Source organism: Vulpes lagopus, chromosome 8 (assembly GCF_018345385.1).
Source record: "Vulpes lagopus strain Blue_001 chromosome 8, ASM1834538v1, whole genome shotgun sequence".
NCBI classification, from domain to species: Eukaryota; Metazoa; Chordata; class Mammalia; order Carnivora; family Canidae; genus Vulpes; species Vulpes lagopus.
This window is the reverse complement of record NC_054831.1, coordinates 16,551,358-16,577,230: the sequence shown is the minus strand read 5'-3', so window position 1 is coordinate 16,577,230 and position 25,873 is coordinate 16,551,358. Positions and strand designations below refer to the sequence as shown.

The 25,873-nt window shown below is 39.7% G+C and overlaps 2 protein-coding genes across 6 annotated transcripts in view; one reads left to right on the top strand and one right to left on the bottom strand.

The window, feature by feature from the left end:
* The window catches only part of PPP3CC (protein phosphatase 3 catalytic subunit gamma), a 97,688-nt gene extending 80,952 nt beyond the window's left edge, over positions 1-16,736 (bottom strand). For all 5 annotated transcript variants that reach the window (XR_005989456.1, XM_041766992.1, XM_041766995.1 and 2 more), the window contains exon 1: positions 16,610-16,736. Coding sequence is in view for 4 of the 5 variants with exons in the window: in XM_041766992.1 (XP_041622926.1) it covers positions 16,610-16,658 (49 nt within the window). In the remaining variant the exon portion in view is untranslated. The remainder of the gene's footprint in view (positions 1-16,609) is intronic.
* Positions 16,737-16,841: 105 nt separating this feature from the next.
* Positions 16,842-17,827, top strand: LOC121497401 (atherin-like). The gene is made up of 2 exons (XM_041766997.1): positions 16,842-17,144; positions 17,340-17,827. The coding sequence occupies exons 1-2, from the start codon at positions 16,842-16,844 to the stop codon at positions 17,544-17,546; spliced, it is 510 nt and encodes a 169-aa protein (XP_041622931.1). The 3' UTR covers positions 17,547-17,827.
* Positions 17,828-25,873: the final 8,046 nt, after the last annotated feature.

The window sequence follows — 25,873 nt, the reverse complement described above, 5'->3', positions numbered from 1 at the left end:
GCTTACCAATTTTTATTACAAAATCCCAGGATTTTGGGGGTGGTTGGGTGGTTCAGGTCATGATCTCACGGTCCTGATACAGAGCCCCAGTTCAGGCTCTCTGCTCAGTGAGGAGTATGCTTCTCCCTCACACTCTCCCTCTGTGCTCTCTTTCTCTTAAATAAATAAAACCGGGACACCTGGATGGCTCAGTGGTTGAGCGTTTGCCTTTGGCTCGGGGCGTGGTCCCAGGATCCTGGGATCGAGTCCCGCATTGGACTCCCTGAGTGGAGCCTGCTTCTCTCTTTGCCTCTGCCTCTCTCTCTTCCCCTCTCATGAGTAAATAGATAAATCTTTTTTTTTAAATTTTTTTTAAATAGATAAATCTTAAAAATAAATAAATCCTCTCAAAAAAAATCCCAGGATTTTGATTAATATTGCATTTCTTTTTAAAAAAAATTTTTTAATACTGCATTTCTTTATAAATCAGTTTGGAGAACTGACATCTTAATAATTTTGCACTGTCTGATTATGAACATGATGTAACTTCCTTATAGTTAGGTCTTAAATTTCTCTCAGCAATGTCCTGTAGTTTTCAATAAATAAATTTTATGCATTTTGTCACATTTATTCCTAAGTATTTTGTGGGTTTTGGAAATATTCTAAATAAAATTTTTGGAAATTTCATTTCCTAATTCCTTACTGATAGTATATAAAGATAAAATTGATTTTTATATATTCACCTTATATCCTTTGACTTTGCTAAATTCAATTATACTAATGATTATTTTGCAGATTACCTAGGATTTTCTATATAAACAATCTTGCGATTTATAGAGATAATTTTTTTTTCTTTCCAAACCATATGCTTTTTAGTTCTGCTTTTTACCCTATTTCAGTGGTTAGAACGACAGAAATGGCAAGCAAGGCCATCTTTGCCTTATTCCTAAGGGATATCTTAAGGGAAAAGCATTCACTATTTTCCATTAAGTATGAATTTGCTGTAGGTTTTTCTTAGATGATCATCAGTCGAGGAAGCACCCCCTAACTTATTCCTAGTTTTCTGAGGTTTATTTAAACCATGAATGGATGGTGAATTGTTGTCAAATGGTTTCTCTGAATTTATTGAAGTAATCATGTGAGTTTCCTACTTTATTTTGTTAATATGGTACATTATACTGATTGATTTTCAAGCCAACTTTGCATTCCTGGGATATACCCTACTTGGTAATTATGCTGCTATTATTAGTATATTCAAGTTGCTAATACAAGTTAGTTAAAAATCTGACGCTAAATGACTTACGCTTTGCTAACCATCGGAACTAAGGTACTACAATACCTTATCAATATAGGTTTCAATACAGGTTTTAGATTTCAATTTCCTTAACTGTAGTTGCAATAGTAATAGTGATCCTGATGTTTACTGTTTGTATGCTAACTACACAACAGACATTAAGCTAACGGCTTTATATATATTCTCACTGAATCTAATAACACTCTATTAAGTATTATTATCTCTATTTGACACATGTGGCAGCCAAGGGTTAGGGAAGTTAGAAAATTTATCAAAGATCTCACAACTAGCAACTGGAGGAGGTGAAGTTTGATTCCAGGTCAGTTGATTCCAGAGACTAAGCTCTTATCCCTCTTCTGCTATACTGCTTTACCAAATACTCTCTTTTTCTTAACAAAGTAATATAACATAGCTTAGAATGAAAGTAAGTTCTCTGAGAGGCCACTAAAGTTTAAGTCCAAATGAGAACTATATAGGCATAACACACAACAAATATGCAAGACAGACTTTCATGGATACAAAAAGATTTTACATAATTCTATATAAATTAGCTAAAACTCTTCTACATACCAAAAAAAAAAAAAAACAGTCATTTAAGTTTAAGTGTCTGCCTTCAGCTCAGCTCAAGATCTTGGGAGTCCTGGGATAAAACCCCAACTCCTACTCTGCACTCAGTTGGGAGTCTTCTTCCCCTCCCTCTGCTCTTCCCCGCAACTCATGTGTGCACACACGCACTCTAATAAATAAAATCTTAAAAAGCATACAAAAAAACCCAAATACCAAAGTGAATGACTGTAAAGTGATTATTAATGGTCATTCTGAATTCACTCTAATTCTAAAATACGTAAAATCATTCAAAAACTTCAGGACTTCAAATATTAGTAAATAATTCATACCTGAATTGCATAAGGAATAGTAAGCAACTTGTGGCTTTATCATAAAAGAGAACAGAGATTTAAAAAAAATACTAAGTTTACCTTTCTGATGTCAACTTCAATATGTGAAACATACAATGCCACATGCTAAGACTGCACCCTTCTTCATAACAATGAAGCATTTTTTTCCTTTTATCATTCTACTTACTGTTGCTGACCTCCTTGATTTGATTTAAAAGTAGCAAACTTAGAGGAAATCCACTAATCACAATTAAAACTACCTTTCTCTCTTCCTAATAATAAAAGCTACAAAAGACTGGGTATAATTACCAACTCTCTCCTGTTTCTTTATGAAACTTTAACATTTTAGCTTCATCTCTAACAATACCAGTTGGGGGAAGTTTACAATGTTTACAATTCAAGTCTAATTATCCAGGATCATCTATCTATCTATCATTTATCTATCTATTTATTTTTTTATATTTATTCATGAGAGACAGAGAGAGAGGCAGAGACATAGGCAGAGGGAGAAGCAGGCCTCTTGCAAGGAGCCCGAGATGACTACTCAATCCCGGACCCTGGGATCACACCCTGAGCTGAAGGCATACACTCAACCGCTGAGCCACCCAGCCGTCCCCCAGTGTCATCCTTTTAAAAGCTGAAAGATTATATGATAGTAACTGAAAAACAAAACAGTCAATAATAATTCTATTTAAAATAGATCTAAGTTTCTATACTTAGCTTTTTTTTTTATACTTAGCTTTTTTGGAACTGGATAACAATATTTGTTAAAAATCTAAAGTCCAAATAAATAAATAAATAAATAAATCTAAAGTCCTGAAATCTGTAGGAGAAAGAGAGCTGGAAGGGTAAGTAAAGTTCAAAAATAGTACGTAAGTAGTTATATTTTAAGTTAAATAATCCAATATTTATCTGATACCTATTACATGTTCACATTGTGTAAGTCATTTAGAGATTATAGTTTTAACAGTTGGACTCTACCTTGAAGAAACTTTATGTTCTTTTTTTTTTTTTAAGATTTTATTTTAAAATAATCTCAACACTCAACATTGGGCTCAAACTCAACCCTCCAAGATCAAGTTACCTACTCTACCGACTGAGTCTGCCAGATGACCCTATGTTCTATTTAAGTAGACAAAATAATTCATATAAAACAAGATTTAATATGAACACAGAAGAGTTAAGTAATATATTAAATGGTATAGACTCTAAGTATGGAAGCATACAAAGGAGAGATCAGTGGTGGCTACAGAAATCAAGTCTCAACAGGAAGTTGAGACTTGAGCTGGGTTTCTCGAATTTCCAAAGCCACTTCCTCATGTTCAGATATTTGTCATGGCAGCATTCCACTCTTGGCACCAAAATAAAATAAATAAAAGGTATACTAAAAGGAAGAAAAGAAGAAACTATAGACATACACATAATATACTGTATGTATGGATATTTTTAATGAAATATTTCAAAAATAATTTAACATAAAATGGCACAGGAAATAAATGCCACAAATGTTGCTACCTACTCATACACCTACCATGTAGATTTAAAATATTAAGTTTGCCATATTTGTTCCAAATATTTTTAAGAACTAAAATATTGCAGATATAATGGAGCAACTTCCATCTGCTTCCTTCTACTCCAGAGGTAATTACTACATTTAAGTAGTTGTACATCCTTCTCATACTTATATAATTTGTTACGGATATATCTATACACAACATAGTATATTTTAAATTTTATATAAACAGCATCATACTGTGTATCCTTTTGTAACTTACATTTTTATACTCAACATTGCTTTTCAGATTTACCTAGAATGGGGCCACAGTACTCATTATTCTCCCATTTTTGTTTTTAAGTTCCACAGCTAATTCTGATGAATAACTAGAGCTGAGAACAATCTTTTTTTTTTTTTTTTTTGGCTTTTTTATTGATTATTTATTTATTTATTTATTTATGAGAGTGAGCAAGTGAAAACACCAGCAAGGGAGGAGCAGAGGGAAAGGGAGAAAGACTCCTACAGTGCAGGGAGCCCAACAGGGAGCCCCACTCAAGCAGGCATCCTGAGGTGTAGCTTGATCCAGGAACTCCAGGAACTCTGGGACCATGACCTGAACTGAAGGCAGATGCCCTACCAAATGAGCCACCCAGGAGCCCCTCACTTAAACATCTTGATTGTAGTGGTAGTTATGCAAGTCTACACGTGTACAATTGTATAGCGCTACACACACACATGCATGTGTGCACAGGTTCACATATAACTGGTGAAGCCTGAATAAAGTCTGTGCACTGTGCCAACGTCAATTTCTTGGTTTGGTATAGTGCTGTGGCACTGTAGGATGTTGATACTGTAGAAGACAGAGACCTTGGGGAGGATGTATAGGACCTCTCTGTACATTTCTTGGCAACATCCTGTGAATCTATTATCTAAAAGTAAAAAACTGGGGCACCTGGGTGGCTTAGTCAGTTAATAGTCTGCTTTCAGCTCAAGTCATCATCTAAGGGTCCTGGGATCAAGCCCCATGGCCAGCTCCCTGCTCAGCAGAGAGTCTGCTTCTCCCTCTCCCTCTTCTCCTGCTCATGCTCTCTCTCATATAAATAAATAAAATCTTTTTAAAAATTAATAAACATACATGAATTTTTAAAACTAAGTTTCTTTTCTTTTTTTTTAAAGATTTTATTTATTTATTCATGAGAGACACAGAGAGAGAGAGAAAGAGAGGCAGAGACACAGGCAGAGGGAGAAGCAGGCTCCCTGCAGGGAGCCCGATGCAAGACTCGATCCCAGGTCTCTAGGATCATGCCCCAGGCTGAAGGCAGATGCTAAACTGCTGAGCCACCAGAGCTGCCCTTTAAAACTAAGGTTCTAAAGTACACTGAAGAAATTCTGCAACCTTTTCACAGGCAAAATCAGTTCAGTATCATGCTACAATGTACATCCACTATATAAATAACATTTTTAGGTAAATAGACCTAACATCAGATGCAAATCTGCATAAAAGAGAAAGAAAACATTTCTGATGGCCACTTTAATTCTGCAGTAAGTATAAAAGATAAATCTTAAAAGTTATTGGCCTATAAGCTATTATTTTTAGATTACTGTGTGGTCTTACCCTCATGGGACACTAGGATTTACCTAAATAGCTATCTCTGTTCACTACAAATAACCCTGCTTTCATTCCTATTTTAAGCCAGCAAGCCTGCCCTACTTTTGCAGACTTATTTCCTAATCTACTCACCTGCTTTTCCAATCATGAACCAGTTAAACACTGCTGAAAAGGTTATATTAAATATTATTGAAAGTCATACATAGCTTTCAGATCCTTTCATAATCTATTAGAACAAGTAATTTTATTTCAGTGATTGGATACAGCTCTGAGATTATTCTATTCTTTAATAGTCATAGAGCACACTTTCAAAGTATTGGAACTAGCCCTCCTAGAACCAATTAAGTAATAACCACTATCGGTGATAGTCTGAGAGAAGCAGTAAGTTTATGGTGACATCATGTTTTCAATAAAACAGTGTACAACAGTAAAAAATAAGTAGACTTATTTCACAGATAAACCCACCAATTACCTTTACTACTCTGGCCATTAATTAAAGCTACCGTATTTTTTTTTAAACTACCTTATTTTTTAAAACTTTATTTAGCGGGATCCCTGGGTGGCACAGCGGTTTAGCGCCTGCCTTTGGCCCAGGGCACGATCCTGGAGACCCGGGATCGAATCCCACATCGGGCTCCTGGTGCATGGAGCCTGCTTCTCCCTCTACCTGTGTCTCTGCCTCTCTCTCTCTCTCTCTCTCTGTGACTATCATACATAAATAAATAAAAAATTTTAAAAAAATTTTTATTTAGCATTTTACTTTATCCTATTTTATTTTTAAACCTCCACAAAGCCTTCAATCACAAAAACAAAATGTACCTATGGATATACACAAAAATCCACAAATTAAGTCTTACTTCTTTAGGTTACTGATCAACAGATTAAAAAAAAAAAAAAAAAAAGATCCTACAACTATCCTATAAATTAGGCTCTATTATGCCTTTTCTTCAGATAGGGAAAAGGAGCCACCTAGTTGTCCCTCAAGGCCATGTTCTAAAATCAGTCTCTCTCTCTCTTTTTAAAGATTTTATTTATTTATTTGAGAGAGAGACAGCACAAGAGTGACCATGGGCAGGGGCAGGAGAGGAGGGGAATGGCAGAGGGAGAGGAAGAAGCAGACTCCCTGCTTCAGCAGGGAAGCTCAACATGGGGCTCCGTCCCACAACCCTGGGATCATAACCTGAGCCAAAAGCAGATACTTAACAGATTGAGCCACCCAGGCACCCCTCTATACAGCCTCTTAGTAGTAAAGGAGAAAAAGCTTCAGATGTCCTCTTAGCTAATTCTTGAAAGATAAAAAGGGGCTGGTCAGGTTGGGTCATAGTATTCTACATAAAAATAATGCAAAGAGGGAGGCCTGGGTGGCTCAGCGGTTAAGTGTCTGCCTTCAGCATCTGCCTTTGGTTCAGGTCCTGATCCCAGAGACCTGGGATCCAGTCTCACATCAGGTCCCTGCATGGAGCCTCTGCCCATGTCTCTGCCTCTCTCTGTGTGTCTCTCATGAATAAATAAATAAAATTTAAAAAAAAATAATAATGCAAATAACCCATTCACAGATACAAAATTTCATGACATTCTGGGGAAGTAATAGTAAAGTAAGTTTGGGAACAGGGGTATGAAATGGGAAAAAGTAACACAGGATTAGAGATTTAGCATGAAGGGAACTATTTATCAACAAAATTAGAGTTTATCCTATGGGCAGAAAGTGCTCTTGAAGGATTTCATGCACAAGAATAATCATTTACATTACCTACAGATCATGATGGCACCATGGACACTAAATTAAATCGCCCTAGCAAAAGGCTACTGCAATAGTATAAGCAAGAAGTCAGAGAGGGAGATAACGAGAAGGTTCTGTACAAACCAAAAGACCACAGAACTGAGTCTGGTAGAACTGGATGTGAAGTGAAAGGGATAGGAAAGAGTCTGGACGGACTCCCAGGCTTGTCATCTGAGCCAGTGACTAAATGGGTAAGTGGTGCGATTAACAGGGATGGGAAATACATTTAGAAAATCCTTTCTATCTCCTCTGCTTTTTAGTGCTTTTTAATACTTATTTTATTGCTCTACCAACTTTTTCTTTTTTCAAAATCTCTTCAATGAAATAAAAACAAGCCTGTCTCACTTTCACAATATCTGCTTGTATGATGTTTAAATCATCTGTAATCCTGAGTTAAGTTTACAAGCCAATTAAGCCTTGGGTTTTGTTTTGTTTTGTTTTTTAACATATAGCCATCAAAATAATCTTGCTGTTCCCTCAATGGAATCATTGTCAACTGCCCTAGCAGTTTTCAGCTATCCTTCTTCCTCATTTCACCTCTTAATTCTTTAACATTTCTAATTTTACCTACCCCATCTACTCCTTCATCAAGTACACTTTGTTTTTCTACATCCTTACTTCTGCATGTTTTTCCAAACCCTATGTAGCTGAAACAACTTCTTTTTTGCTAAATAAGTTACTTCCACTTCATATCAGGTATAACATACTTGAAAACTCATTTTTCTTCTTATTAGCTTTCCCTAAGACACTACTGAATCCTTTGATATGATGGTAGCCTTTCCCAAGTCTACCTGTTTTGATACACTTCTTAATTGTTAATTCTTTTTTTTCCTCTCCCTAATTTTCCGTTTTGAAAAACTGTAGTCCTATCAAGAGAGTAAAAGAATAGGGGTGCCTGGCTGCCTCAGTAAGTGGAATCTGTGACTCCTAATCTCAGGGTTGTGAGGTCAACCCCCACATTGGGTGTAGAGATTACTTATAAATAAAATCTTTTTTTTAAAAAAAGAAGAAAGTAAAAGAATAGTAACATGAATACCTATTTGCTCCTTATCTACATTCAAAATGGTGAACATTTTGCTACTTTTGCTTTCTCTCCCAATAAATACGTATTTTTTTTCTGAACCATTTGAAAGCAAATTGCTGACATTTTAACCTAAATACTTCATCAGGTATCATCTAAGATCATTCGTCTTTACAAGCACAATACTATATCATCAGACCCAAGACACTCAACACTGATATAATATTATCTAATATATATTCCATATTCATATTTCTCCAGTTGTCTCCAAAATGGCCTCTACAACTTTATTTTCCCAATTCAGGCTTGGCACTATACTTGACAGTCATTTCTCTTTCATTTCCTTTCCTCTAGAATAGTCTTTCTGCCTTTTATATTTTTCATCAGCTTGACATTTTTGAAGAGTTCAAACCAGCTGTCTTATATAAAGTCCCACAAATTGGATTTGTCTGATTATTTATTATAACCTGATCCAGGTTAAATATTTTTAGCAAGGATTACATAGGTAATTCTTGAATGAATTCTAAAATTATCTCCCAGTGTTTATTTCACTTGTTTTACTTCCATCTCTTGGGCTAACACTGTCTACACTGCACAAAACATCATGAATTGTTTGCATTCAATAAATCTAATAATGATCATGGAAAATACACATTGCCTTGGCTAGCTTATACAACATATCTGTCACCTCATCTAAAGATTATAGTTACCAAGTTGTATCCTCTTCTAATAATAAACAAAGACTCAAGAAACTAACAGATTTCTTGATAAAAATCTAGTTTGCACCAAATAAAACTGAATAGATAAAACTAAAAGTACTCTGCATGTATTTGAATAATTAAGTAGATTATAAAGATAACTAAGATATCACCAACCATGAGTTGTAACTTTTACATCTCAGTTTTGCAATTTAAAATGCAGCTAAAATTTAACATGAAAACTTTAAAACATAGTATTCTGTATTCTGTTCATGATTATATCAAAGAATGATTACCAGACACCCCTTTATTTCCAGTCGTCCTGTAGCAATTAAGTAGCAGCAAAGCCCCAAAATGACTGCAAATACCAAGAATTAGCTGAATAATTTTGTATGTATGTCTAGGTATGTCTAAAATTATTTTCCCCAAAATGTTTCTTTAATGAAAAGATATTTTATTTTTTTAGTTTATTTATTTATTCATTCACGAGAGAGGCAGAGACACAGGTAAAGGAAGAAGCAGACCCCCTCCAGGGAGCCCAATATAGGACTCAATCCCAGGACCCCGGGAACCACGTCCTAAGCTGAAGGCAAACACTCAACCACTGAGCCACCCAGGCATCCCTGGAAAGATATTTTATTTATTACCAAATACCACTTAAAGGAAGATTTGTTTTTTAAAGATTATTTATTTATTTGAGAGAGAGGGAGTGTACAAGTAGGAGGGAGGGCAGAAGGAGAGAGAGGAGAAGCAGATTCCCCACTGAGCAGAGAGCCCATTGTGCGTTGTGCAATGTGCATGCCTGAGAGCACAACCAAGCCTAAGGCAGGCGCTCAACTGCTGAGCCACCCAGGCATTAATTTTTAAATCACCTTAGGTACTGAATCCTTACCATTTTTTTTTCAAATGATTCAAAAACATTTTTTACTTTTACTAAAATGTAGTAATGTTACTTTATGGGAGAAAGCTTTATTACCAAATGTCCAATATAAATAAAGCTTTAATCATAACCATTAACATACAGGTAAAAAAGAACACCTTATTCCTACTCCAAGAATTAAGTGTTTACATTAAGATATCCTTTCCAAGGTTTGAGACTTCCACTCAGAGGTATGAATCTCAAATAGCACAGATTTCCAATGTTTAAATAGTTTGGCAGCTTGGTAATTACAATGCTAAAACTAAGTATAACTTAAATAGTGTTGACAAATTCAACAGATATACACTATCTGACTTGTCTATGTCAAATATTTATATTTGAAATGTTTCTTCCAGATTGACACTGTATCAAATGATTGAAAGTATAAAAGTCCAAAATATGAATAAAAGCACTTTCAAACCATTCCATACTGATTGAAACCGTCATGGGTATTTAGGTAAAATTATAATATTTATGTTAAAATGATATGAAAACATTTTCCAAGTACAAACTTTAATATATGTGACCTATTCTCCTTTGAATTCAAAATATACTAACACATAGAAATACATGAAAAGTTTTAAGAGCACTTATTTCCGGAAGGGAGGAATAGGACACCTTTGTTTTCATTTATTTATTTATTTATTCATTCATTCATTCATTCATTCATTCATGAGAGACACAGAAAGAGAGAGAGAGGCAGGCAGAGACATAGGCAGAGGGAGAAGCAGGCTCCATGCAGGGAGCCCGATGCAGGACTCAATCCCAGGACTCTGGGATCATGACCTGAGCCAAAGCCAGTCGCTTAACCACTGAGCTACACAGGTGCCCCAGGATACCTTTGTTTTCTTCCCTTTCTGCCTTTCAAATTTTATAATTAGCAGGATTAAACTTATATGTTTTTTAAGGATTTTATTTATTTATTCATGAGAGATACAGAGAGAGAGAGAGACAGAGACATAGACAGAGGGAGAACCAGGCTCCCTGCAAGGAGCCCCCATGGGGGACTCAATCCCGAATTCCAGGATCATGCCCTGAGCCGAAGGCAGACATTCAACTGCTGAGACACTCAGGCGTCCCTAAGCTTATATTTAAAAGAAAAAAAGGAAAAAAAAAAAAAAAAAAAAAAGAAAAAAAGGGATCCCTGGGTGGCGCAACGGTTTGGCGCCTGCCTTTGGCCCAGGGCGCGATCCTGGAGACCCGGGATCGAATCCCACATCAGGCTCCCGGTGCATGGAGCCTGCTTCTTCCTCAGCCTGTGTCTCTGCCTCTCTCTCTCTCTCTCTGTGACTATCATAAATAAATTTAAAAAAAAAAAATTAAAAGAAAAAAAATTTTTTTAATAAAAGAAAAAATAAAAGAAAAAAATTGAGATGCCTGGCTGGCTCAGTTGGCCGAACATGCAACTCTTGATCTCAGAGTTGTGAGTTCAAGCCCTATGTTGTGTATAGAGGTTAGTTAAAAATAAAATCTGGGCAGCCCGGGTGGCCCAGAGGTTTTGCACCGCCTTCAGCCTGGGGTGTGATCCTGGAGACCAGGGATGGAGTCCCACATCGGGCTCCCTGCATGGAGCCTGCTTCTACCTCTGCCTGTCTCTCTCTCTCTCTCTGTCATGAATAAATAAATAAAATCTTTAAAAATAAATAAATAATAAATAAAAATAAGATAAAAATAAAATCTTTAGGGATCCCTGAGTGGCGCAGCAGTTTGGTGCCTGCCTTTGGCCCAGGGCGCGATCCTGGAGACCCGGGATCGAATCCCACGTCGGGTTCCCCGTGCATGGAGCCTGCTTCTCCCTCTGCCTGTGTCTCTGCCTCTCTCTCTCTCTGTGATTATCATAAATAAATAAAAATTTAAAAAAATAAAAATAAAATCTTTAAGAATAATGAGAAAAAGAAAAAAATTATTTTTTAAAAGATATTATTTATTTATTCATGAGAGAGAGAGAGGCAGAGACATAGGCAAAGGGAGAAGCAGGCTCGATGCAAGGAGCCCGATGTGGGACTCAAACCCAGGAATCTGGGATCACGCTCTGAGCCAAAGGCAGACATTCAACTGCTGAGCCACTTAGGCATCCCAGAAAACATTAAAAAAAAAAAAAAAGAAAAAAAACTTGGGATGCCTGGGTGGCTCAGTGGTTTATTGTCTGCCTTTGGCTCATGATCCTGGGGTCCTGGGATCAAGTCCCATATCGGGCTCCCTACAGGGAGCCTGCTTCTCCCTATGCCTATGTCTCTGCCTCTCTCTCTGTGTCTCTCATGAATAAACAAAAATCTTTAAAAAAATAAAAATTCAAAAAAATTTAAAAACCGGGGCACCCTGGGTGGCTCAGTGGTTTAGCACTGCCTTCAGCCCAGGGCCTGACCCTGGGGACCCGGGATCGAGTCCCACGTCGGGCTCCCTCCTTCATGAAGCCTGTTTCTCCCTCTACCTGTGTCTCTGCCTCTCTCTCTCTCTGTCTCTCATGAATAAATAAATAAAATCTTAAAAAGAAAATTTAAAAACCAAACCCTTGGTAAACACATTCTCATAATACAGAAAAAGGCAAGAGAGGATAAGAGCTGTATAAATAAATGAGGCATAGGTACCAAGGACTGAAACAGTTCAGGGTATACTTGTGAAAATAGCAATTTTTGTCCATACTATTCTTAAAATCTTTTAAGAAAGCTACAGCCACAGTCTTCCAATTGGCAGGATATACAAAAATCAGTAGCCTCTGTGTGCTACAAATGACCGTACATTTTGTGAATATGTACAATACACTTGAATTCCAAATGAATGGAAGAAATGTATCAGCATCTTACTGAAAAGAAATCTGACTTTTTGTGAAACATCATTTGACCAACAACAATGGATTCTCCATATCTGTCATGTAATTCCTAGTGAAATTTCTTTATTGCTTCAGAAAAGATTCAGCACAGGAAAATAAACCTTTAAAAAAAATCACTGTCAAAGGAAAAAATTTTCTTAAACAGGAAAAGAACTTGGAAGCCAGAAAGGAGAAAAATGAAAGAAGGAAAGGAAAGGAAAGGAAAGGAAAGGAAAGGAAAGGAAAGGAAAGGAGAAAGAAAGAAAGAAAGAAAGAAAGAAAGAAAGAAAGAAAGAAAAAAGAAAAAGGAAAAGAAAAAGAAAAAGAAAAAGAAAAAGAAAAAGAAAAAGAAAAAGAAAAAGAAAAAGAAAGAAAGAAAGAAAGAAAGATCGATCAAGCTGAAAGACCTTCACAATTCAGTCATTTGAGTTTCTGGGGGTTTTTTTCTGCTCTAGATAACAGCATTGATGCCACAGTGTATATGGACTATTCTAGAGGCACACAGAACTGTTACTTTAAAAACAAAAAAGAAACAAATGAGCACTTGTTGGTATATACTGCAGATGGCTCTCCATAAACACTTAACGAATGAGTGAAACCCTAAGAATTTTTATATTTTTAAACATAAAACAAACACCTTCGACTGCTAGGGGAGAAACCAGCTGCCAAGAAAGTACTAGACGGAAATGTATTGATCTCTTCATGCTGTTACACATGAGATTCCACCCAGATATCCTCTAAATCATATGAAGGGGAGGGGCGCCTGCCTGGATCATTCAGTAGAGCATGAGACGTTTGGTAGAGCATGAGACGTTTGATCGAGAGGATTGTAAATCTGAGCCCCATGTTGGGTGTAGAGATTACTTAAAAATAAAAAAATTAATTGTAGAACAGGTATTTTCCTGACTGGAACAGTTTTCCAACTATGTTATAATTTCATATACTTTCTAATTCTTGCTTTTTCAAGCATTGATTTCTCAAAAAATGTTAATGAGGGGCACCTGGGTGGTTCAGTTGGTTAAGTTGATTTCAGCTCAGGTCATGCATGATCTCAAGGTTGTGAGATGGAGCACAGCGCAGTGCTCCACACTCAGCCTGGAGTCTACGATTCTCTCTCATTTCTCTCTGCCCCTCCCCCAAGTCATGCCCCCCCCCCAAATCAATCAATCAATCAGTCTTTTAAAAATGTTAATGATTTCTCTACTAACCACTTATGTAGAAACTGATCTATTATCAAACTATCATGTTTCATAAAACAACCTGTCTTAAGCTTTTCATGTCAGTTATATCATTTGCATGGCTCTGAAGCTTGACAAAGATTTTAGTAACCCTATTTTGCCAGTGAGATTATTGAAGCAAAAAAAGGGGGGGGGGGAGTTTAAGTAAAAAAGGAAGGTAAAAAAAAAGGGCAAGGTCACAAGTAAGCTCCAGATGCAGTAAAACCTAGGTTTCTTGACCATCCATCTAGTCCTTCTTCATTTTAGGAAAGTTGCTGTTTAAAGGACACTTAAAATACTAGTCATTCCCTCCCACTCTTCTTCAAGATTTGTTCAAAGAAAACAATTAAGTAGACTTTAAAGTTAACAGGAAATGACAGAACCAAAAATAACTGGGGTGTGGTCTCACCTCTGAAAAAGATTTCCAGCTGTGAATAAATGCAGACAACTCTGGCCAGACAAGATAACATCAGATCAGGATTTAGTACCCAATACAATGGACCTTAGCTACATATACAATGACACCTTTCACTGAACAAATCTCAACTATTTCAAACTCTGCAAAACCCAGAAAAAAAAGCAACATAAGTCACGGAGAAGCCAAAATTGCTACGGTCAAGTTCTTACACTACAGTTTTTATATTTAAGATAAATCCACACATTCTAAGTAATGGCTTGAAATTATTATATTTCATTTATTTAAGAGTAATCTTATAAGTATACAACATGCAATATACTCCTAAAAAACAAAAATTATACAGATTATAAGGGTGTTTACTTAACTGTGAGCATGCCTAGCAGTAAGACAACACCTGCTTTTTAACTACATTTCATTTTACTTTACTTCTATACTTCAGGGTCTGAAAGGGTTATTTTAAAATTGAAAATTTCCTTTATATCTCATGGCATCTTACGGTGGAAATTACATGCTACAATGGTGATCAGAATTTGAGATTCCTGAAGGTCTGAGGGCTGACACTAAGCTTCACTGAGATCCTATTCATTCTGACTTGACACACAATTCTGGTTTATCTGGTTTCCCTGCCTCCTTCAGCTTAGAAATAGCAGATTAGAAGGGCATATTTTGACAGATAAAGAACAGTACTGCAGGATATAAACTAAAAACAGACAAAAGCATTATTAAATAGTATAGCAGTAAGGAGTCATTTTGGTACAGGAGGAAAGTGCCAACACCCTTCTACAGCAGAATGCACCAGCCATGTTAACATCAGAGGACAGAAATTAATGTACACAACTGACCTTGATTTATCCAAAAAGGTTATGTTTAGTATATTCTTTATCTTAAGAGAAGTTTTATTATACTCTTTATGGGTTATATACTATAAAAACTGACATTAAAATGGCCAAAATTATTTAGCTGTTAAACGGCTGTCAGTCATATGAACAATTAATTCACTTAGACCCTTAATAATATCAGACAAACTGAGTAGATAAATTTCAAAAACCCCATTACATTCACTGAATATTACATAATATAGGTCATCAGTGTTTATGATCATCACTTAGGATCTTGACTTTTTAGAGGGGGGAAAAAACTTAGTTACACGCAAAAATTTAGCAGTGCAGAAGATCCACATTTATGATGATTCATGTTTTAGGGAGAAAAAAAATCTAAGTCAAACACTAAAATCCTGTCTCTTCACTGAACATTCAATAGGCTTTCCCACTTAAAATACTTTTTTTTTTTTTTTCCATTTTGGTGATTAGAAGGAGAAAGGAAACTAATCTTGGTGACAGGATACATTTTGATAGTTTTGCCCACTCACAGCCAACCCCTTTATCCAGAAGCCACTAAAACAGCTGGTCGAAGCATACTCCCTTCTTATAAAACCAGTGCTTTCAAAACCGGTAGTTAAGAGAGAAGAGTCTTTACCTAAGTGCTACCGCCCGAACAAAAGAAGTGTGTAAAATAGTGGTCATGTTTAAACCAGTATCCATAGTTTAAGAGCAGAAACAGGGGGATCCCTGGGTGGCTCAGTGGTTTGGCTCCTGCCTTCAGCCCAGGGCATGATCCTGGGTCCCGGGGTCGAGTACCAGGTCAGGCTCTCTACATGGAGCCTGCTCCTCCCTCTGCCTGTGTCTCTGTGTGTCTCTCATGAATAAATAAATAAATAAAATCTTTAAAGAAAAAAAAAAAAGAGCAGAAACAACTGCAGTGTAACACCCCACAAGTATCCGTAAGGAACAACCTAATTTTTGGTGAGACCTCTGAACCAGAGAACGTCCTTCTCCAAGTCTCTACAGCCAAAAACTAAAAACACCATGTCAAGAGATCTGTAAATCCCTCTAAAGCATCACAAAATGGATTTAGTTGTGTCTATTTCACCAATGGTTTCTTTTCATAACAGCAGTAATTTAGGATGATCTGTAGAAAGTGGGCCAAAAGGTACTTGGTAAACCTCCTCAAAAAAAAAAAAAAAAAAAGGTGGGGGAAGGGCGAGATGATCAGGTCCTAAAGGGGAGCGGCTGAGAGAGATCGGACTTGGAAGAATCTACCTCATCACCCTAGATGGCTTCACCAGTTAAAAGGCGAGAATAGAGGAATTGAAGGAAAAAAAAAAAAGATGGGGGTCCCGGCCCTCTGGGGTGGCGGGGGAACTCCCCATCCCACCTGCAAGTCCCACACGACGGCGGGAGGTGGATAAGCCATCCCGGCGAGCTCCGGCCTGAGGCGGCCTGAGGCGGCCTGAGGTGCGAGGGAAGACGCCCCGGGCCTGCCGGCGGGGATCCCCTCCCGTCCCTCACACCCCCTCCAGGCTGTCCTCCCGGACCCACGCACTACGGGTCCCCGCCGCCCTCCGTCCCTCCGCCGTCGCCCTGCCGTGGGCCGTTTCCCGCGAGGGGACGACGAGGGCCCGGCCCGCCCGGCACCTTTGATGACGCGCTCGGTGGTGGAGAGGTGGAGGTTCCTCCCGGACATGGTCCCCTCGGCCTCCTCCCGCCTCCCGGCGACCTCCAGACCAGCGCCTCCGCCTTCGAGTCCCGCGGGTGTCAGCTCTCCGGGGCCAGTCGGCCCGCCGTGCGCCGGCCGGTGCTCCTCCCGGTGGCCCAGGTACCAGAGGGCGGTGGCCGCCGCAGCCCGGCCTCGAACCCCGCGGACAGGATGCGGGCCCACTGGCCGCTCCCTCCTGAGGCGCCGGGTCGGGAGCGCGGGCGGCTGAGGGAGGGAACCTGGGCGGCCGCAGCGGCTCGCGACCCGGCCCCACGTGCGCGTGCGCGCGCTCCCGCACCCGCTCTCCCAACTTCCCGGCGGCCCGCGCGCGCGCGCGCCGCCGCCGCCGCCGCCGCCGCCGCGGCTCCCAGGCCCAAGCCGAGGCCCCGGCCGCCCGGGCCCGCAGCACCTGCCCCCCCGCCCCCGGGCCCCGCACGGAAAGCCCGGGCGACGCAGCGGCCATCTTGTGACCCGGTCGCAGCCCCTTGGGCCGCGAGCCTTCCCCTGGGGCCACCCTGCCGGGAGCCCTTGCCTTCCCCGACCTCCCCGACCTTCCTCAGCGGGGGGCCTCCCTCCTCTCCTCCCGGTCCTCCTCGGGCTCTGTCTCCAGGCGCCGCGGTCAGCCCGGCCACGCTCCTTACCTCGGTTTCTCCTCTTTGCATTCTCCAGGCCCGCGGAAGCCCTGATCTCAGTGTTCGCGGTGGTGCGGTGCAGCTAGTACAGGAGGAAGCCCGTTGGTGCCCATGCTACTTCCAGCCCAGTACTTGGGGAGCACGAGACCCGGCTAGGCCCCGTGGCCTCCCCACTTGCTTTCCTGGCCTCAGAGAAGGGAGCCGCTGGCCTGGACCTCTGATGTGCAGGGAACTGACCTTATAAGCCCTGCGTGTCACCTTTGCTAGAAGCATCCCCCTCCTTTTTACCCCTTGATGCAATGACAGCACCCGCTGGCCCCGCTCATGCACTGGGGAACACGATGGGCAAGACTAGAGAGTCCTAACGATCTAGCTTGTCTCTGGGTTAAAAACTGACCGCTTGGGACGCCTGTGTGGCTCAGCGGTTGAGCGTCTGCCTTTGGCCCAGGTCGTGATCCTGGAGTCTCAGGATCGAGTCCCACGTCCGGCTCCCTGCATGGAGCCTGCTTCTCCCTCTGTCTATGTCCCTGCATCTCTCTCTCTCTCTCTCTCTCTCTCTCTCTCTCTCTCTGCCTCTCATGAATAAATAAATAAAATCTTAAAAAAAAAAAAAAACGACCTCTTCTTTCCTTCTATTGTGAGCCTAGAACAGAAACTGTCTTACTGTGACTATCTTCCCTCCCCGAGTATAGTGCAAAGTCAAAAGCATTTTTGAGTTTTAGCAATGATAATGTAATAGTGAAACTGAGACCCAAGGAAAACAGGCAATCCAGTCTTAACAGTTACTGTGGGGGCAGTAAGTCCTATGTGGTTACACACATTTAAATTAAATAGAATTAGAAATTTGAATATTCAGTTCCTCAAGTGCACTAGCCACATTTCAAGTGCTCAGTAACTACTCGTGGCTGGTGGCTACGGTATTGGACATGGTAGCATAGGACATTTCCATCATAGCAGAAAGTTCTTTTGGACAGCTCCTAGCTAAGAGATCTGAAGGGCTAAAGCCTCTATCTCCACTAATATAGTAGATTTATGTATTGGGAGGAGATCTGGGGATGTATATATATATATACTGCAGTCATTCCCTGAATTATGCCTTGGAATTTTGACCTAAAGCCATTCATGGCAACCCCAACAAGGCAGGAACACTTTGAAAGCTGGATTTAATTTGGTTCTGTTTTCTTGGGTCTTGACATCAGGTTTCTACCCAAGAGAGTTGTTCAGATATCCTGAGGAAGTTTTTCACTTAAGAAGTAACGAGAACTCCACACTTCTATCAAACAGAGCAAACCGCTAAATGTCAAAAATAAATTGGTCCCTGCAGCATGGTAGATGCTAAAATTCATCTGGAAGAACATAAACAGGATAACTAAAAACAAAAATGTCAAACATTGCAAAGCAATGTGAAGAGATGGATTTTTCAATAATAATGATAATAGTAATAGTGGAGGGACACCTGGGTGGCTCAGTGGTTGAGCATCTGCCTTTGGCTCAGGTCATGATCCTGGAGTCCTGGGATCGAGTCCTGCATCCGGTTCCCTGCAGGGAGCCTGCTTCTCCCTCTGCCTGTGTCTCTGTCTCTCTGTGTCTCTCATGAATAAATAAAATCTTTAAAAAAATAGTAGTGGAAAAATTACCATTTGGATCTCAAGTTGGAACCACTCCATAATATCAAAATATTTTATTTTTTACTTTTTAAAAAATGTTTTATTTTTAAGTAATCTCTACACCCAATGTGGGGCTCAAACTCACAGCCCTAAGATCAAGAGGTGTGTGCTCTACTGACTGAGCCAGCCAGGCACCTCAAGGATTTTTATTTTACTAATTTATTTTTTTAAGATTTTATTTGTAAGCAATCTCTGTAACATTAGAATAAAGTGAACCTTGTTAAAAAAATAAAAATAAATAAAGTGAACCTTGTTTAAAAAGTTACATATAAAAAAATAAAAGGAAAAACTATCTAGGGCAGCCTCGTTGGCTCAGCGGTTTAGAGCCGGCTTCAGCCCGAGGCTGATCCTGGAGTCCCAGGATCGAGTCCCACATCGGGCTCCCTGCATGGAGCCTGCTTCTCCCTCTGCCTGTGTCTCTGCCTCTCTCCGTGTCCAAAAGAACTTTCTGCCTCTCTCCGTGTGTCTCTCATGAATAAATAGATAAATATTAAAAAAAAAAAAAGAAAAACTATCTAGAAGAAAATAAAGTTATCTTGGTTAACTAGGTTAATTGTGGTAACTCCAGGGATCCCTGGGTGGCTCAGCGGTTTAGAGCCTGCCTTTGGCCCAGGGTGTGATCCTGGAGACCCAGAATCGAGTCCCATGTCAGGCTCCCGGCATGGAGCCTGCTTCTCCCTCCTCCTGTGTCTCTGCCCCTCTCTCTCATAAATAAATAAATCTTTTTTTTTAATTTTTATTTATTTATGATAGTCATACAGAGAGAGAGAGAGAGGGAGGCAGAGACATAGGCAGAGGGAGAGGGAGAAACAGGCTCCATGCACCGGGAGCCCGACGTGGGATTTGATCCCGGGTCTCCAGGATCGCGCCCTGGGCCAAAGGCAGGCGCCAAACCGCTGCGCCACCCAGGGATCCCCTCTCTCATAAATAAATAAATCTTTAAAAAAAAATTGTGGTAACTCCAGAGCTAATAATACATGCCAACAGATGCTGATGCTCCCTTCCCCCACTTACCAGATCAAACACAACCTAGTTAATTCAGATAAGGGCTTTCAAGGCTCAAAGGTAACGAAAGGGGAGCACCTGGGTGGCTCAGTCAGTTAAGCATCTGACTCTTGAATTTGGCTCAGGTGATGATCTCATCTGTGGGATGGAGACCCACCTCACCTCAGTCTCTCTGTTTAGCAGAGTCGGCTTCTCTTCCTCTCTCTCTCTGCCCCTCCCCATGTGTCTCTGTCTCTCTCAAAAATCAATCAATCTTACTGCCCCCCCCAAAGAAGTAATGAAAGTAATCACAAAAGAATATTGTGTTTGACTACTTGAAAAAGATAAACACAATCAAAAAGCACAAAACCAGGAAGATATTTGCATCTCCTAAGTCAGGATAAAGAACTTCCACTATTCAAAAGAGATCTACAATACAAGTATGGGCAAAGGCCATGAACAATGAATTCATAAAAGAGTAAAAGATAAGGCACTAAACATTACAAAATGTTCTACTTTGGGCAGCCCGGATGGCTCAGGGGTTTAGTGCCGCCTTCAGCCCAGGGTGTGGTCCTGGAGATCCGGGATCGAGTCCGGCCTTGGACTCCCTGCATGGAGCCTGCTTCTCTCTCTACCTATGTCTCTGCATCTGTCTGTCTCTCTCTCTCTCTCTGTCTCTCATGAATAAATAAATAAAATCTGTTTTTTAAAAATGCCATTTTTCACATAACAAATTAGAAAACCTTTTTATTTTATTTTTTTTAAGATTTTAATTTATTTATCCACTAGAGACATAGAAAGAGAGGCAGAGACATAGGCAAAGGGAGAAGCAGGCTCCATGCAGGAAGCCGGATGTGGGACCCAAACCCAGGACCAGGAGCATGACCTGAGCCAGAGGCAGATACTCAACCACTGAGCCATCCAGGTGCCCGGAAAACATTTTTAAAAGGTGACACTCTACAGAGCATGCAACTCTTGATCTTGGAGTCATGAGTTCCAGCCCCATGTTGGGTGTAGAGATTACTTTTTTTAAAAAAAAATGACACTGTTGGTAGAATTACAAATTAGCACAATTTCTCTGGAAAGGGATTTGTCAGTATCAGTCAAAGAAGAGCTTGGATATGGCTGATGAAGATTCTCTAGGGGCAACTGGGTGGCTCAGTGGCTGAGCATTTGCCTCTGGCTCAGGTTGTGATCCCAGGGTCCTGGAATTGAGTCCAGCATTGGGTTCCCCACAGGAAGCCTGCTTCTCCATTTGCCTATGTCTCTCTCTCTCTCTGCGTATCTCATGAATAAATAAATAAAATCTTAAAAAAAAAAAGGATTCTCTCACTATCATTAGCCATCAAGGAAATGCAAGATAAACCATGCTGAGATACCACTTCATTAGGCTGAATAGTACTAAAGATTCTCAGTACTAGGATACTTGGCTGGCTCAGCAGAGTATGTAACTTTTGAACTCAGGATCATGAGTTCGAGCCCCTTAAAAATAAACAGACAGGGATCCCTGGGTGGCGCAGCGGTTTGGCGCCTGCCTTTGGCCCAGGGCTCGATCCTGGAGACCCGGGATCGAATCCCACGTCGGGCTCCCGGTGCATGGAGCCTGCTTCTCCCTCTGCCTGTGTCTCTGCCTCTCTCTCTCTCTCACTGTGTGCCTATCATAAATAAATAAAAATTTAAAAAAATAAAAATAAACAAACAAATAAATAAAATGCAATGTGGAACACCTGGGTGGCTTAGCGGTTGAGTGTCTGACTTCAGCTCAGAGCATGATCCCGGCTCTGGGGATTGAGCGGTGCATCGGACTCCCTGTGAGGAGCCCGCTTCTCCCTGTGCCTATGTCTTTGCTTCTCTTTCTGTGTCTCTCATGAATAAATAAAATCTTTAAAAAATAAAATAAAATGCAATGGTTACAAAAAAAGATTATACCAAGTGTTGGCAAGAGTGGGAGCAACTGCAACTCTATTATGTTACTGGTGGGAGGGTAAAATGCTAAAACAACTTTGGAAAACAGTTTGGTAGTTTCTTATAAAGTTAAATATACACCTACTCTATGACCCAGTAATTATACTCTTAGGTATTTTACCTGACAGCAATAGTTATCCAAGCAATGAAATGCTGCTTAGCTAACAAAAGAGGAATAATTACTGATACATGCAACAATATGGATGAATCCCAAAAACATTGTGGTGAACAAAAGAAGCAAAATACAAAATAGTATATACTATATGATTTCATTTGCATAGGTGATGACTACATGAAATATGATATTGGATGGAACATTGTGCTTTATGAAAAACCAATATTTGTTTGTTTGTTTGTTTGTTTATTCAAGTAATCTCTACATCCAATATGGGGCTCAAACTCACAACCCTGAGATCTAGAGCTGCATGAGCAACTGCTGACTCAACCAGCCAGGTGCCCCAAAAAACAAACATATTTTAGGTTACTAAGATACTTGGTATCATGAGAAAAGCCTCAGGAAATAATGAAAAGTGAAAAAGCTAGAATATAATAACGCACAGTATGGACCCCATTTGTTAACAAACAAGCAAATGTGTGCATAAAAAGGTTAGAAGGAGATATCAATATATTTGTATATTTGTACACTCAATAAACATTAATCAGATGCCCACTATGCCAGGTACTGTGCTAGGTGGTAGGATGAACTGAAATTGACACAATTCTTTTTTTTTTTAAGATTTATTTATTTATTTATTCAGAGAGAGCGAAAGAGAGGCAGAGGCACAGGCAGAGAGAGAAACAGGCTCCATGCAGGGAGCCCAACTTGGGACTCGATTCCGGGTCTCCAGGATCACACCCCCGGCTGCAGGCGGCGCTAAACTGCTGCGCCACCCCGGCTGCCCAAATTGACACAATTCAATCAAACCCCCAACATTAAAAAAAAAAAAAAAAAAAACAACCAACATTGTCTGATTTAGAAAAGAATGTTAATAGCCATCTCTGGGTGGCTAAGGATGACTTACGTGAAACAAATGAACAGTAATTTCTGTGGTTTACAAATTTTCCCTGGTGAGAATGTTTTACTTTATAACTAGGTGAACATAAAGAAAAGTGCACTTTTCTTTCAAAGATAGATTGTCCAGGCCTATTTCCAGTAGTGTTACATATTCATTTGGGGGTACTTTCTGACTTCTCTGATCAAAACAACTCAATGAGGGTACCTTGGTGGCTCAGTCGGTTGGGTGTCTGCCTTCAGCTAGGTCAGGATCCTGGGATCCAGTCCCACGTGGGGCTTCTTGCTCAGAGGGGAGTCTATTTCTCTCTCTCTCTCTCTCTCTGCACCTCCCCCTGCTCATGCTCTCTCTCTCAAATAAATTAATTTTTTAAATTCATGAAATTATTCTCTCTCAAATAAATTAATTTTTTAAATTCATGAAATTATTCTCTCTCAAATAAATTAATTTTTTAAATTCATGAAAATATGAAAAGAACACTCTAATTAAGCTCCTTCCCAATTTTAGATAAGTGAGGCTTAACTTTATTGATAGTAGTGATGCTTTTAGTCATAACCTTAACAGTCCCCAGCAACAATTAGATGTTGTATTTCATTCAGCTTATACATCATCCACCTCGCCAGCTGTGGTATTTTAATCTACAGTAACAGTGGTGAATCTGATTCTCTTTCTTTTCACTTTCTGCATTGGTTAGGATTAACTAAATATTTGGAATCACCAAGATTGATGGGTAATTGGCATTTCTACTCATCTTTTCAAAACTAGGTTTCCGTCTTACAGAGCTTGGGAGATTTGGTATATTTCGTGAAACTCCCTAAGCACTTCATAAACCTTAATTAACGAGCAGCTCTTCTGAGAAATAATTACAAAGCTTTAACAATGCACAGGGAATTCTAGTTTCCATTGTTGTATAAAAGTAACCTGGTTTCAGTTTCTATTTGTATGAAGCCATTAAACTTCTGGGTTAAATGCAGGTTAAGAGAACTATATAATGTTTTTTAAACTAAAATAAAATGAGTGTTTCTAAAATAGCTACATAGAAAGGGTATCTTATAGTATATAATTCCTAATTTTATATGAAAATCCCTACATAGGGGTACTTGGGGGGCTCAGAGATTGGGTGTCTGCCTTTGGCACAGGGTGTGATCCCAGGTCCTGGGATTGAATTCAGCATCAGTCTCCCTACAGAGAGCCTGCTTCTCCCTCTGCCTATGTCTCTGCCTCTCTCTGTCATGAATAAACAAATAAAATATTTTTTAAAAAAAGAAAGAAAAGCACTACATAATTTTTTAAAAGTAATCTCTACACCTGACATGGGGCTCAACTTGAAATCAAGAATCCCATGCTCCATGAACTGATCCAGCCAGGTACCCCAATTAGTAATACATATTGTATGGACATCATATAAGGTATTATATTTAATTCATATCTTCCTATGAGTACGTTTTAATTTTGATTAAATTACCTTGATTAAATTTTGATTGGATTATCTTGGCATGGAACTTCCACAGTCTTGAGGTCTAAAACAATTAATGAATCCAAATTAAGAACACAGCCTAAAGCAACATCCTACTAATTATAAGAGCTCAATATGAAATTAGGAATCTCTTCAGACACTTGTAAGTAAAAAATCTTCATGAAAGTCCTGCTGACTGGTAAATATGTATTTACAGGTTGATATTCAGGCTATTTTGGGGGCAGTGTGTAAACCTCTTAGTGTGTTATCCCTTGTTCTTCCTGGGAGACCCCCCATACTGTGAGAACCATGATATGACAAGGAGCCCCAAAACTGCCATCATCCCCTATTACTTTTTTTTTTTTCCCCTATTACTTTTGTTTGCATCATTCCAAAGCAGGAAATAATGGTGGCAGTCATTACTGGTTACATAATATAATCATCTAGAACAATAGAATTTAATACCTCTTTCACACCTGAGCCCCAGCATTCCACAGGTAGGATGCCAAGGTAAGTGGCACTGACATTCATCAAGTTGTTTGGGCCAAAAATTTAGAATGAGGGGGGCGATTAGAGGGGGAGACACCCTCCTTCATGAGACATATCCTGTCAACTGACGCCCCCTACAGTCCATTTTCTCACACAACAGATCTTTCCAAACTTAAAACATAAACCCAATTTGTATCATTCCTCTGCTTTAAAATCTTCAAGGGTCTGGGGCACCTGGGTAGCTCAGTCATGAAGCATCTGCCTTCAGCTCAGGTCATGATCCCGGGGTCCTGGGATGGAACCCCGAGTGGGGCTCCCGCTCAGCAGGGAGTCTGCTTATCCTTCTCCATCTGTGCCCCCACCATGCTCTCTTTCTCTCTCATTCACTCTCTATCTCAAATAAATAAAATCTTTAAAAAATAAATAAATAAAATAAAATCCTCAAGTGTCTCTTCCTTTCCCCAAAGTGGCCTGACTCCAGTCTACTCTGAACTCAGCTCAGACCTCTTTCCTCTGCCTGCTGCAGTTCAGACATGGTGGCCTTGTTTATACTGTATGTACTAGATTTAGTTACAAACTGGCCTCACACAGACCAAGTTCATTTCTGTCCCAGAGCTCTTGCATTTACTACTACTTTATCCTACTTTATCTGTAGCACTTGTTTTTTTGTGTTTGTGTCTACCCTCACTCCTCAAGGGGAACATCTTTGTCCTGTTCACTGCCATTGTCAGTGCTGTGCCTAGCACAAAGTTGGAGCTCAATAATTTGTTGAATGAATGAATATCTTACCCTTGTCTGGAGCAGTTCTTAACCTGTGGTGCAAGGCTTTCAGATCACTCCCTCCTCATCCTGCCCCCAAATATAAATGAAATTAAGGTTCAGAGTATATTTGCAAGTGGTTTAGGGTGTGTGTGAGAGAAATGTTAGAAAATTTTCAGATTCTGAAAGGAATCCAAACAACAGAATATTAATGTTAATTACCACTGGTATAGAGTTT

Bases quoted from the DNA above. Each gene is read 5' to 3' on its own strand.
- LOC121497401 (XM_041766997.1), top strand. From the start codon at position 16,842: ATGCGGGCCCACTGGCCGCTCCCTCCTGAGGCGCCGGGTCGGGAGCGC. The intron at 17,145-17,339 runs GTCGCAGCCCCT...TGCATTCTCCAG, and splicing joins AGCGGCCATCTTGTGACCCG to GCCCGCGGAAGCCCTGATCT.